A 14,121-nucleotide genomic window follows, 5' to 3' on the forward strand; every position below is an offset into this window, starting at 1 on the left:
AACCAGGCAACTGACTTTAACATAGCTTGGAGTAAAAGAGTTCTCTGATTAAATTAAGAATTTCAGATACTAATTCAAATCACCTGTGGTTGGCACTGTTCACTGAATTACCAAAGCCATTCCCAACCCACGCTTCTCCTCCACCCCCACCTACCCGTCCCCTGTCCCCCGTCTCCCACAGATGTACATTCACATACTCTAACACAATAGACAGAGAATTTTGTTCAGGTACTTGGTGGAGAGCTTCAGTCTTGGGAAGGTGAGTCTAGCCGTGGTCTGGGGCGGAGGGGTGAGCATGGAAACCAGCTCTAGTTAGTTAAGGAGAAGTCATGTTTTGGGGAGTTTCAGAGAAAGATGCTTTGCTCGCTGAGGAGGAGGAGCCTGAGGAAGCCTAAGCTCTCTATGCCCCGCAGCACCTGCTTTCTGACTGGGAACATGTTGTGTGAGGTGTGGTGCCCGAAGCCCTGCAGACGTCTTGCAATCTTGAATGGAGGTGGAGAGACTCACCCAGACCCAGGGGCCTGACATCATGGAGATGCTGAAGGGATGTCAGCAACACCTACTGCAAGCATCTGGTTATGTCAGGGGAAAAAGCCTCTTCCTGTGAGGCAGCTACCAGTGGGGTGTTGTGTTATTTGCAGCTTAAAATACTGTGCCGATACAATGAAGACACTCCACGCGTGGCCCATCATGCAGGATTAAATGATAAAATCTTGCTAAATCGAGCTCTTTTATTTCAAATCTACCCTGACATTCAGCTACTGGCCCAATTTAAGAATATTAAATTAAATAGTAATGTACTAAATTTGGTCAGCACTAAATTAATTTTGTAACTGGGAGAAAACAGAATATAGAATTTCAGAATATTATTCTGAAAAATCACTAAAAGTTATTATTACTTTTGAAAATGTGTCAAAAGATAAAGAATTCTAATTTTTCATGTGACTGTTTAATATTTACTATAGTGCAGTATAACAGTCATACATTAAAACTAGCTTGAGTGGACGGATAATGTTCTGAAGGCTCCAAGGAAGCAGAAGTTTGTCCCTAAGAAGAGTGATTAATTTTCTATTTCAACCTCCTACAGCATTTAGAAGTTGGAGAGACTCTTTGAGAACAGTTAATAACAACAGTAAAACCTACTGGCTTTTTTTTGTACTTAATATAGTCCAGAAACTGTTACAGGTTTTACATGCATTATCTTATTTAACCTTTGAATATCCAAAAAGTTTACTTGCCCAAGGCCACACAGGTAGTAAGTGGTCAAGTTCAAGCCCAGGTCTCCTGACACTCAAGCCCCCTCTCCGGCAATAGGCTGCCGCTGTGATTTGTTACCTTATTCACAACTTTCCTCCTTAAGAACCTCTGCAGCAGTCCCTGCATGGGCTCGCCGTCCCACCGCAGCTGAACCCAGCGGAAATGCTGCTGCACCAGCAAGTCGGAGCCCTGGAGACAGGCCTTGGCAATGGTTCCCATCAGAAAGCAGTTCTCATGAAAATAATAACATTCAGACATTCCGTTTCCTAAAACAAACCAAAAGCAATGGTCCAACCTCAGCAAGCCAGAGTATGGGACAAATGCAAATTAAAATAAGCTAAAGAAAGAAGAACGTGAAGTATAACTCATACTCTGGGAAACAGAAAGGTTAGAAGGATCTCCAAGAAACTTGCCTCTCAGCATGGTCTCCCCACTATCTTTACCTTTTTGAAAAGTACAGGGGCTTTCAGTGCTGCGATTTTCCAGAGGTGCCAGAAAGTCCCCCAATAACTCAGATAATGAAGATTTTTCCAGATTCTCTAAGATGATGATGATTTTCTTGTTAACAGGAGATTGTTTCACTGGGATCAGACATGCTGTGGTCAAAAAGAAAATTCAGTAATTAAAGGTTTTACAAAAACCTATACAAATTGGCAAAAATTTAAGTTTTAGCAAAGATGTGACACAACGAGAATATTCTTACATTGCTGGAAGAGTATAAGGATTCTGGAAAACAGTCTGGCATTATTGAATAAAGTTGAAGCTATACACACACACACACACAATGATCCAACAGTAGCTCCATTAACAGATCCCAAATGGAATCAACCCAAATGTCCACCAATAATAGAATGGGTAAATAAATAGGAGTATATTCATACAATGGACATAAAAGTGAACAAAACACAACCAGAAGCAACACGTGGAGCACTGTGACAATATATTAAGAAGCAAATCACACAAAAAAATACATACAATATGATTTCATCATGTAAAGTTCAAACATGGGCAACACTAAATATATAATTTAGGAATTCATACATAGGTAGTAAAACTATAAAGAAAAGCAGAGAAATGATTATATGAAAGACAGACTAGTGGTTACCTCCAGAAGGAAGGGTTTGTGAACAGGGGCAGGGGCACACAGGAGCATTCTGGAAGCTGGGAATATTCTATTTCTTGGCCTGGTGAGTGGTTAAATGGTTATTTTATTTAAAATTATTTTTAAAAATTTATTTAAAATTGTTGATTAATCTGTAGTATGATTTTATAGATGTATATTTCACAATACAAAAGGCCAAAACCCTTAAATGACCTTTAAATTTCACATATAAAATATTCATAAAATGATGTAGATGGGACCTCAGAGAGATCAGCAGATCCCTCCTTTCATTTTACAGATCTCAGAGAGGTTAAAGTGATTTGACTAAGGTTTCAGGAATGGTGGTAAGGAACGACTACAATCTAGGACTTCTGATCTTATTTTAGTGGTCCTTCCACTAAAGATGGGAGGACTGAACTGCATATCAACCCAAAATGAAAGATGGAAATTAAATGGAAGATTATTATTATAGGTAGGAAATGAATAAGTCAGTGGACAAAATGTACTTGAATCAGTCCCTGGCACTTACCAAGCACTCAAATGTTACTAATATTGTCGTTAAAACATATAGAGTACTTCCTATATACCAATGAATTAATAAAAACATTAAATCACTTTTTAATATTTTAGGAGATTCTACGATGCCCCAATCTTAGCCAAATTAACCTTGACAAACAGAGATCAATTTAAAACACTGGAGAGTAATTTTGTGAAGTACTCCACTTTTCACAAATACTTATGATAGTCTATTATATTCCATTCTTCCTTCTTGTTACTATAGACACAATGCATTTTCTCTTTCAAAAGCACTACTTAAACATTCTAAATGAATCTCTTCTGAGACTGAAATAGCTTTTCTGGATGCCAAGAAGCTTTAAAAATGAGAAGACTAGAAACAATAACAGCCATGTCTCAATTTAGTTGTATTTGTGGGGGATGTTCCACTAGCGTCTGGTGTGTGCTGGACGCCCTTTAATCCAGCTATTTATTAAAGAGTGCTAAAATCCTATGCTTCTCAGCTTTCAAATGTTATTTCAAAAATACATTTATTATGGAAGTATGAGAAATCTATAATTGGTTAAAATAACAATAATAAACTAACAAACCTTTACTAAGTGATAAAAAAACAGACCAGGTTGGATGGTATGTATCTGCTTTTCTGCAACCAAGGACTAAAAGTCTCTACTTTCCCTTGTGTTAAGTGTATGGCTAGTTCCAACGGCCCTGAAGCTGCTGCATCGGGCTAGAACGTATCTGCAGGAACAAGTAACTGCATTTCAACAAATGTTTATCGAGTGTCCCCTAGCTGTATGTCCTGTGCTAAGAGCTATGGCATGCCAGAGGTGACTGATTCTAACAGGGGGGCTGTGGCATTTTAAACTGGACCTATTACGAGGAATGGCATCTGAACAGGCAGGTCAGGAGAAGTCTTTCTAGGTTTAGAAACAGCATAGGAGAAAGAATGGAGGTTTGGGGGAGCTCAGTCCTAGAAGGGACTGGGGCATCAAATCAAGGTCAGAATAGCCATAAGGGTAGCAAGAGTGAACTCAAAGCTGACACACACCTCCAGTCAGGACCGGCTGGGAGCTTAGGTGGAGCCACATCAGTGGAACGGGATCAAGTGACCACAGCCGTGAGCAGCTGTGGTGGCAGGCTGTGTCCTCCTCGTGGGTTGCACAGTAGGATCACCTGGGATCTACCCCCAGAGGTTCTGATTTAACTGGTCTGTGCTGAATCTGGGGCAGCGGCATTTTATGTGCAGCCAGGGGTGAGACTTGCTAATATGAAGCCTCAGAACTTGGCCACAAATGAAAAGTGGAAGAACTAAAATGTCATGTCAGGAGGGAGAAAATATCAGCTCTGGGAATCAGGGGAAGTCTTTAAGGAGGGAGGATCAACAGGATTTGACTCCTGCTTTGAGATCTCACTCTGTTGCTAAGAGTTGACTGGTAAGGAAAGAAACAGGAGAACAGAACACACCTATAAGCTCTTGTTGCTGAGGTGAAGGCAAGAGGTAATGGGAGCCTCATCCAGGGCCAGCGCCCAGAATGAGAAGGCGTTTTGAGATAGTGTCAATAAGGCTCAGTGGCTGACTGTTTTGAGAGGGACAGAAAAGAAACATCACAGACAACACTGAAGTTTCCACTGGAGAAGAGGTTATACAGTTAATGGAGGCAGCGAGCACATGAGCAAGAGCATACTAGATGTGGTGGTGGCAGTGGTGATGGGTTATGTTTCAGGCCTGATGTGTTTGATGAGCGAGGCACCCCTTCTGAGATGTCCTGCAGGTGGTGGAACACAAGGATGGGAACAGCAAGGAGGATTCAGGCTGAGGTAAAATAAGTGAATTTATAGGAGTGCAGGAGGTCTCTTAGAAAGAGATAAACATTCTCCTGAGTCCACAAGCAAGGACTGCATTGCTAACGACGTCATTAATCCCACATTTGATGGACAGCTTGTGCATTAGACAAAAGGGGGTAGTGTTGCTGTTCATAACAGTTGGGTTGGGTTTCCACCTCATCTTCCTTTATCTTGGTTTCCCGTGAGGTACCAATCAAGGGTCAAATAGACTGGGTTTCATTGGTGACAAGCTTTGTCTTCAACACTGTGGGCCTCACATCCTCAATTTTTCAATAACACCTACTTCTCCATCTGACCACGGAAGTTCAACATCCTTAAACAAGTTGGTCCAAAGGTAAGTTGTATTTTAGTTGAGAAAAGCATTTGTCTAGGTCAGGTTATTTAGCATAGTTTCAGGTCTAACATATTAACCAACCACAGAAGCAGGAAGCCATTACAGAGTCCTGTTTGAAGGATTAACCAGCCTCTAATGAGGGTTGATGGGGACAAAAGAGGCCACCCACCCCACTGTATAGCTGGAGATTCCTATTGGCCTGTTGCCAAATGTCAGCTATTCAGATTCCCTTTGCCTATCCTACTTCAAAGCCCTATTTTTGAAGTGAATCTACTCTTTTGTCCTTTTTTCTCCCAACTTTATAGGCTATGTCAGCCCTGCTCCTCTTCTGCAGGCTGGTAATCAGACACCCTCTTGACTAGTCTCAGGGCTACACTCCAGTTTTATACACCCTTGTCTTAAAAGTTCTGGATAGTTAGTTCTAGATCAACACTCATTGGCTTAAAAATAATTAACATATCACACTTCTAGTTAAATCCAAACTCCTTTGTGTCTAAAGTGACCCCAAGTCCGTAATCTCCCCTTTGGAGATGGAATACAGCTCATCTTTTACACTGTCCACTTAAAACGATGCTCTGCGAGTCCAGATGAGAAGGGGCAAACCTTCAAAGAGCCTCCAGTGATACAGCGCCCCAGGAGGTAAACTCAGTTATGTAGACTCCAATGACCAGATTCTTCTACTATTATTACAGTAATTCTATCTTCACTACTTCTAAAAAGGAAACTTCTCTCAGGAATTCACAGTATTATTTTAAAATACTGATCCAGTGTTTAAAAAGAATTTTTTTTACTACTTATTGTCACATGTAATTTTAAAAAGTATCTGTCTTGCTAACCTAACTGCATACCTTACACCGAGGCAAAATTTGACCCAATTCTAATACACGTTCACACCCTCCTTACCAAACACCAGAGCCATGTGAAGTGACTGTCTTTCATGAAAGGCAATATGAAAAGGAAGACGTTATTCTAAAATAAACACAAAATAACCCTTGCTAGCATAAGAACTACATCCCTCTTTTTGAAGTGTTCTGTTCTACATTCTTTTCTTCACGAGCACTATTTTAATCTCCATATAAGTTTTAGATTCTTAAAGCTAATTATTTAAAATGCATTTGCGACCCTTCTTTCTTGTATTTTTTGCTTATACACTCCTTTTATTCATTTGTTGTGACTCTTCATTGGCTTTCTTTTCCAGAGTCAGACAGAGGAACAAACAAGGTAATATATGTGCTTTGCACAGTAGAAGATAACAGTTCAACATTCTAACCCCAGCCCAATCCAAGTACAGTAATGCATTGCTTAATGACAGAGATGTGTTCTGAGAAATGTGTCGTTAGGCGATTTTATCGTTGTGCAAACATCGGCGTGTACTTACATAAACTTAGATGGCACAGCCTACTGCATAGGCTATATGGTACTAATCTTAGGGGACCACTGTCATATATGCGGTCCCTCGTTGACTGAAATGTTGTTATGCAGTGTATGACTGTAGTACAAATCTCTTTCTTTAGAGAAAATAAGGTTAAAAACCAAGAGTAAACGTACAATGCCTACAAATTAGCGTATTTCTCACTGTAGTAATATAATTTGATCAATTTAATTTCTTAGTAGAAAAGCGGGAGAGTAACTGATAGATAATTCCTATACCTTCATTATTCTAAAAGCTTCAATGAAACAGCCTAGAAACTCTTTTTCTCTCATCCAGATCTCTGCTTTCTCTACTCTCTGTCCTTTTCCATCATCTCTTAACCAAAAGAACATTCCCTGCTATGTGCTTTCTGCACTACAAAAGAAGTGACACCACGCCCGTTGACGGATCTTTCCCTCTGGCTCACTTGAGATTCCCCTGTACTACTCATAGGCCTCTGGTGTTCCCATCTACTCTACTTAAAGTGAACGTTCTCTGTTATCTCTTCATTGGTCACCAGTCAACAGCAGTGGGTCCTACTGAGAAAATGATGGTGATAGTGGACGGAGTTTTAGGAGATGAGGATGGACAGCAGCAAGGGCAAGATCAGAGGCCAGATCATCATGTTCTTGACCTAACATTCAGAGAACCTTAGTTTTATTCTGGAGCCAGTGGAATATAATAGCAAGGAACTGTCATGAGCAGTTTTGTATTCTAGAGTGAGCCCTCTAGAAGCCTGTAGAGGGCTTGTGGTGGGAGTGAGACCAGAGGAAATAAGAAGGGTTAGTAATGAGGCCTCCAGAGTCCCTTGAGCAAGATACTATAGGTGGCAGGGAGAATGGAGAGCACGAGGTGGAGATGAGATACAGGAAGCAGACTCAACAGAGCTCAGGACTGACTAGACACAGGGAACAAGGCACACTGAGGAATCTCTGATAATGCTGAGGTTGGTAACTTGGGCGACTGCATTCAAGGTCTTAGCAGATGAATCTTGCATTTGTGTCTTACTTTTGTTATTAGAAAGAGAAAGAAGATATTTGATATTTATGAATTACTGAGCCAAATACTTTCATATTTGGAGATGATTACACCATTTCCTCTATAAGAAAGTAGTTAGAATGGAGATTTTTTGGCCTCAGTCTTTTGTTTGAAAACTTCATTTTTCAAATCCAATTCACTCTCTTGATGCCTTATCATCAACTACTTCCTTATCAGCTCCTGCACTCTCTAATCTTACTTCTTTCTACTTCCACTGCAAGCAAGTTCTTCTACTTGCTGACACCTGAATATGACTAACATCCCTTTTTCTTCGTCCATGCTATTTCTTGAATGAGGAGATTGACCCACTCATTTATTGGGAATCAGTGTACAAGGTGAAATAGAAGAATAAGCTACATTACTAGCCTTCAAGGAGCTCACAATACAACATGTGTGTGGGCCAAGGCAAAAGCCCAGATAATACCCTCACTGTCTTGAGCCATAGTTAGGTGGGGCACAGAGGTATAAACAAGGTCTACTGCTATTCATTAGAGAGAGTGGTCACATCTGGAGGGATCAGAGAAGCCTTCATCTGAGGTGTCCTTACAGCATTTTAACAGGGGCTTTTTCTGTACTTTTCAGTGGGGCAGAGACCATGTCTATTTTAATCAGTACTGTACAACATAGTACTTTGCATAGTACCTGCTATGTGGTAGTCAGAGCGTGTGTATAGGGGGCGGAGTTTGTTTGTTTACTCTATAACGCAAGATGAAAGTTGCAGCGTGAACAAAGACATGGGAAGTGGAAAAGCAAAGAACATGTGCGGAAGAAAAATCATATTCTTCTGGAGCTCAGTTATCTACTTACAAGAGGGTCAGATATTCCAAAGAAGATACAGAAGGCCACCAGGTCCATGAAAAGATGCTCTACATCACCAATCATCATGAAAATGCAAATCAAAACCACAATGAGATATCACCTCACACTTGTCAGAATGGCTGTCATCAAAAAGACAAGAGATAGCAAGTGTTGGTGAGGATGTAGGGAAAAGGAGACCCTTGTGCACTGTTAGTGGTAATGTAAATTGGTACAACCACTATGGAAAACAGTATGGAGGTTCCTCAAAAAATGCAAAATGAAACTACCATATGATCCAGTACTTCCACTGCTGGGTATATAGCTAAAGGATGAAATCAAGATCTCGAAGAGATATCTGCACTTCCATATTCATTGCAGCATTATTCACAATAGCCAAGACATGGAAACAACCTTTCTCTCAGCTGATAAATAGACACAGAAAAGTGGTATATATACACAATAGAATATTATTCAGCCATGAAAAAGAAGGAAATCCTGCCATTTGTGACAACGTGGATGGACCTTGAGGGCATTATGCTAAGAGAGATAAGTCAGATGGAGAAAGACAAATACTATATGATCCCACTTACACACAGAATCTAAAAATACCAAACTCATAGAAATAGAGAGTGGAATGGTAGTTGGCAAGGGCTAGGGGGTGGGGGAAATGGGGAGATGGTGGTCAAAGTGTACAACCTTTAGTTACAAGACGAGTAAGTCCTGGGGATCTAATGTACAGCATGGAGACCACAGTTAACAATTCTGTGCGATATACTTGAAAGTTGCTAAGAGAGTAAATCTTAAATGTTCTCACCGCAAGAAAGAAATGGTAATTATGTGAGGTGATGGAGGTGTTAGCTAAGGCTACAGTGATAATCATTTTGCAATATATAAGTGTACCAAATCAACACATTGTATACCTTGAAACATAATGTTATATCTCAATAAAAAAAATAAAATAAAAAAGGATCAGATAAGCAAATCAAGTGGATCAATGTCCTAGAATGCAAGGCCTTGAATGGCCTCAACTTAGTTCAGTGGGCGATGGAGAGATGTGGGGGGCAGAAATCACAGAGAGCTTTTAATCAGGGGTCTGGTGGCTTGTGAAGGATGTTCAGGGAGGAGAAGCAGTAGGCAGAGCAGCCATTTACAGGAAAGTAGATGAGATGTAGGAAAAGGGGAATAAAGTAGGGTGGTACTAATGGGGAAGGACGAAACACGCACATTGAGACCAACTTGGCAGGACATGACCATGGACTGGTCATATAAGAGACAGGGGTGAGGGGACCACGAATGAGAGGACCTTGGGGTTCTAGGTGGTCCTCATATTCCTTTAAAAATTGAAATAGTTTACAACATTGAAAGAACAGACTCCCAAATTTTCACATAAAAACCTGGATTTTTGGCTTCTTCCTCAAAGTCATGAGACCTTCCGACATTGGATCTACACTTCCGCCAGCCACAAGCTGCTGGAGTTGAGAACTGCTGCCCTCATGTAGATGGAGACATGCCTCCCTGCTTCCCCCGGCGCCATGCAGCCTGCTTCACCCCTTAATGTGGCTTTTTGGCACTTGCGGGCATTAAGATTTTCAAGCCTGCCAACAAGACCTGCATTCCAAGTGTGGAGGGCCAAGAGACTGGTGCCACTCACCAAACTGGGAAATTAGGAAGAGAAGCTCTTTTTAAGAATGCTCCCCAAAGATTTAGAAATGCTGAGTCAGTCCCCTTTGCATCCTTCATGACCTAATTCACTGCTCTCCAGTTTTCTTAGCTCTCTAAGTTTAAAGCAGAATTCAGTCTGTAAATGCTATCTACCCTGATAGGGTGAGAACAAAATATTTTCACTTCTTACACGACTGAAAGTTGAAAAAAACGTTAGGGGGCTTTTGTTATATAACTAAGGGGAGAAATAGAAATCTTGCCACAGGTGAGTTTCTAAGGAGCAGTGGCTGGCAGTGATTAAGGTCAGGCTCAGGAGCCAGATTGTTGGTTTGAGTACCACTCTGCTGTGTCCTTGCTGTGGGATATTTGGGTAGGGTACTTAACCTCTTGTCTCAAGTGTTTTCACGTTTATAAATCAGAGTGTTTAGAATAGGATCTACCAGAGTCAGAGCTTAATAAATGTGAGATATTATTAGTAACATCATCAGAGAAAACAGCTTTCTGTAGCTAACTTTCACTAGTTTTTGGCCAAAGACTGGCCTGAGTACCACAGCAACATTCAGATTCTGGTGGGATTTTCCTGTCCCCAAAATGTGCTTGTAGGTTTGTGGACTCCTCAGTCCCTTCCCAAACCTGCCCGTTAATTTTATTTCTTGATTTAGGAACTGCTGTAATTTCTTCTTCCTAAGCCTAGTCAACAGCTGTCCTAGCCACAAGATATCTCCCTTGATCATGGCTCCAAAGATGAGAAGCACTCCTGCCCCTAAAGAGAGATGTGAATTTGCATTTCAATTCATCCTTCACCCATTTTGCAACTGCCCCGCTCCTCAGGGTCTCCATCACTTTGAGCCCTTGGAGACTGGAGTCTGGTCCATTTCAGTTCTGTTTCATAGTCACTAGTCATGCTATGCTATGCAGGGTTATGCTAACTCTACCTGTGGTAAAGCTTGGGGTGTTAAGCTCTAGAGCCCAAGGTAGAAAATTCATGAAAATGTTATATTAATAAACATGGTTAATCCTGGTTCTGCCACTATGTAGTTGTGGCAAGTTACTGAAACTCTCTGTGCCTGTTTCCTTACCTTTGAAATAGAGACAGTGATACCTATTTGCATAGGGCTATCTGAGATTAAATGAGTTAATTAATGCGAGCAATGTGCTTAGCAAAGCGCCAGTCAACAGCATACCAAGGGTTATGTGGAGTAAGTAGTTTACCCCAGGTGCTGCAATAAGGGGTGCTTTGGTTGTAGAGAACTTACGAATAATAATAAAATTTACTAAAAACCGATCTGCTTTTTATTATCACTGTGCAATTCTAAATAGCATCAGGGATATAATCCTTAGTCCCGCTAGGGTGGACAGCTCCCACCACCTCCTCACTTGGTACACTAGTGCCAGTTTATACAGAATGCTACAATGGATGCTTTATAAACAAAAGATAAAAAGAAGAAGAAAAGAAAATGCAGGATGTGCAATAAATATATACATGCAGATAACTTTTTGCAAGTGTTGACCTAGGTTCCCAGTTTTCATCCCATAGCTGCTGAATAACCGAAAAGCCGACTTAAATTTATCCCCAAGCAACTAAGTTTACTTCCTTTTAATGGCATCACTGAAAGAGCATGCCTTTTGGTTCTCAAAATTCAGTTTGCTGCAATTGTCTTACCGCTACTGATGAACAGGTCTACCAGCTGTTCCTTGGAGAAACCAGCATCCACTTCGGCTCTCACTATTTCACAGGAGAATCCCGCAGCCATTTGTCTGTGCTGAGATAAGAAAACAGAATGATTAGTTCTATACATTTCCGAATTTTCAAAGAAAGGGAGAGGATGTGCAAGTACTGATACCTTCATGCAGAGTGCGAGCTGATGTGCTATGTAGTCTTGCAAGCTTCCTTCTGGGCCGTGGAAAATGACATTATGATATTGCTCGACCTATTAATAAACCAAGAAGAGACCTTAGGTGAAAATGCTAAGAGGAAAAAAGGGATACACAAGCGTGAAATTCCCTTTCTGATTGTCCTCAGCCTTTCAAATGATTAAAAATAATATTTTAGATATCAACTTTACTCACTGGGCACTTGAAGTCTTTCACTTTAATGTGAAATACTGGCAAATATGGTATTTATATATTTATGCAGTATTTTATATAGTATTTATTTATTGCAAGAGCTGACATCTGATGAAAAAGCATCCTTTCTTCCCTGTTTTCTACCGTGAGGTTCAGTCTGTAGCTGTACACAGTGCCTACTGTATTTTGTCCCTTGCAGATGTTTATAATTTTTTCTTTATTATCCCTTGCAGATGCTCTTTAGTTTGAATTTTCCCAATGCTTATCTTACTTTTTAGTGATTAAAACAGCGACGGATTTCATTAAGGAAATTTTGGAAAATACAAAGAAACGTAAAGAAGCAGAATAAAAATCACTGATAGTGTCAGCACACAGAACCAACCACTGTAAATATTTTTGTTTCCTTCCAGCTTTTTTCTTTGCATAGTTGATGTGTGTGTATGTATATTTACATATTTACATAGGATAGATGTATTTAGAAGGATACATGAGTGTAATCTTTTCACAGCTGTCATATATCAGAGAATATCTTTGTGTTGACTTCTTACGTATAACACACAGTGAGACAGAAAGCCAATGACCACCTACCCAGAGCAAAGGCAGTGATGTCTGGAGCAAGATGTGGAGGGGGAAGTCATCCTCCCACCTCCATCATCCCAGGGCTCAGCTCCCACTCCTCGCCCCCATGCTCTCTTCTTGGAAAGGTTTTGCAGAAAAGGACCTGAACAGGTGAAGTGTCAACCTAACCGGTACAGTTGATGTAGCTCATGTGTGAAGGTTGAGTCATTCAGACTTAAAGAAATATTAAACATGAAAGGGTCTATTCTCTCTTTATAATCTGGAACGGGACAATGTAAGGACATACATATGTATCTTTGCGTTGTTGTTGCTGTACTGTGCTCTTATGAAGTTGTTCCTTCGAGGCCATAGAGGAAGGCCACATCCTTGAGGGTGGCTGGGGTAGACTTCTGTGAAGACAGTGAATATGCCCCTGGTCCATCATTATAGGAAAGAGGCAGATTCCAGGATATGAAAGGGAGGCTTGAGAGAAAGCTGTTAGCATGGAAGGAAGAGGGAACTCCTTCCTTACCTGAGGCCTTTAAGACTTGTGCTTTGGCCTCCAAGGAGACCAAGATATGTGTGGAAGAACTCCTGGAACGTAGAGGAAAACGACACTTGACCACTGGATGTCAGACCATGAGCGAAGGAGGCAAGTGGTCCTTTAAGGGGCCCCTTGATATTGGACTTGGGACTGGGTTTTAGGCTCTGAAATACAACATATCTGGTAGCCACCAGTGATTTCCTCTAAGTTTGAATATTATTCCACTTTTGACAACCCTTCGATAAAAAAGGGAACAGTTGGATTCACAGTGGGGCTAGAGGGAGAATGGTGTGCCTGAACATGACAGTGGTTGTTGTAGTTACCCAAAGAATGTCAGCATCCTCAAGCCACAGGATGAACTCAACAGCGGCTGGCCTGGGCTGTTTTCTGTGGTATTGGGGGTCTGTGAGATAAGCAATGGTAGAGGTCCTGGCAAGGACCAAGACTGGACAGGGACTCCCCTGGAGACATGAGAAAGAGAATATCCTGGAAAGTTCAGTTGAGGTTCTGCTTCTAGGTAGTGAGGCTATGGAGCCACAAGCCTTCAGAGATAAATTATTGTTAAAGAATAATCTGTTCTCATTTGTATCTATGAGATGAGGAAGCTTGGGGCATGTACAGATTGTACTTGTAATTAAAAACTGTTGCCCAGATTTGTCTAGTTATGGCCTCTTTCTCCCAATCTTAAATGGAACATGGTAAGTCCTTTCAATACGCACAGTCAGACCTTTTTTGGCTTAGGAAATTTTTCTTCCATTATATTTTTGGTAATTTCTCCTCTTCTAGTTCTATTTCTTTTTTTGTGTGTGTGAGGAAGATCAGCTCTGAGCTAACATCCACGCCAATCCTCCTCTTTTTGCTGAGGGAGACTGGCCCTGGGCTAACATCCGTGTCCATCTTCCTCTACTTTATATGGGATGCCGCCACAGCATGGCCTGACAAGCGGTGCGTTGGTGCGCGCCCAGGATCCGAACCTGGGCCGCCAGCAG

General features: G+C 41.1%; 1 protein-coding gene across 5 annotated transcripts in view; it reads right to left on the reverse strand.

The window, feature by feature from the left end:
* CTTNBP2 (cortactin binding protein 2) overlaps positions 1 to 14,121 on the reverse strand; it is a 151,767-nt gene that overhangs the window by 17,435 nt on the left and 120,211 nt on the right. For all 5 annotated transcript variants that reach the window (XM_058528923.1, XM_058528953.1, XM_058528940.1 and 2 more), the window contains 4 exons: positions 11,808 to 11,894; positions 11,627 to 11,726; positions 1,701 to 1,853; positions 1,336 to 1,523 (listed from right to left, as the gene is read on the reverse strand). In XM_058528923.1, the coding sequence (XP_058384906.1) occupies positions 1,336 to 1,523; positions 1,701 to 1,853; positions 11,627 to 11,726; positions 11,808 to 11,894 (528 nt within the window). The remainder of the gene's footprint in view (positions 1 to 1,335; positions 1,524 to 1,700; positions 1,854 to 11,626; positions 11,727 to 11,807; positions 11,895 to 14,121) is intronic.

This window comes from Diceros bicornis, chromosome 3, assembly GCF_020826845.1.
Source record: "Diceros bicornis minor isolate mBicDic1 chromosome 3, mDicBic1.mat.cur, whole genome shotgun sequence".
Lineage (NCBI taxonomy): Eukaryota > Metazoa > Chordata > Mammalia > Perissodactyla > Rhinocerotidae > Diceros > Diceros bicornis.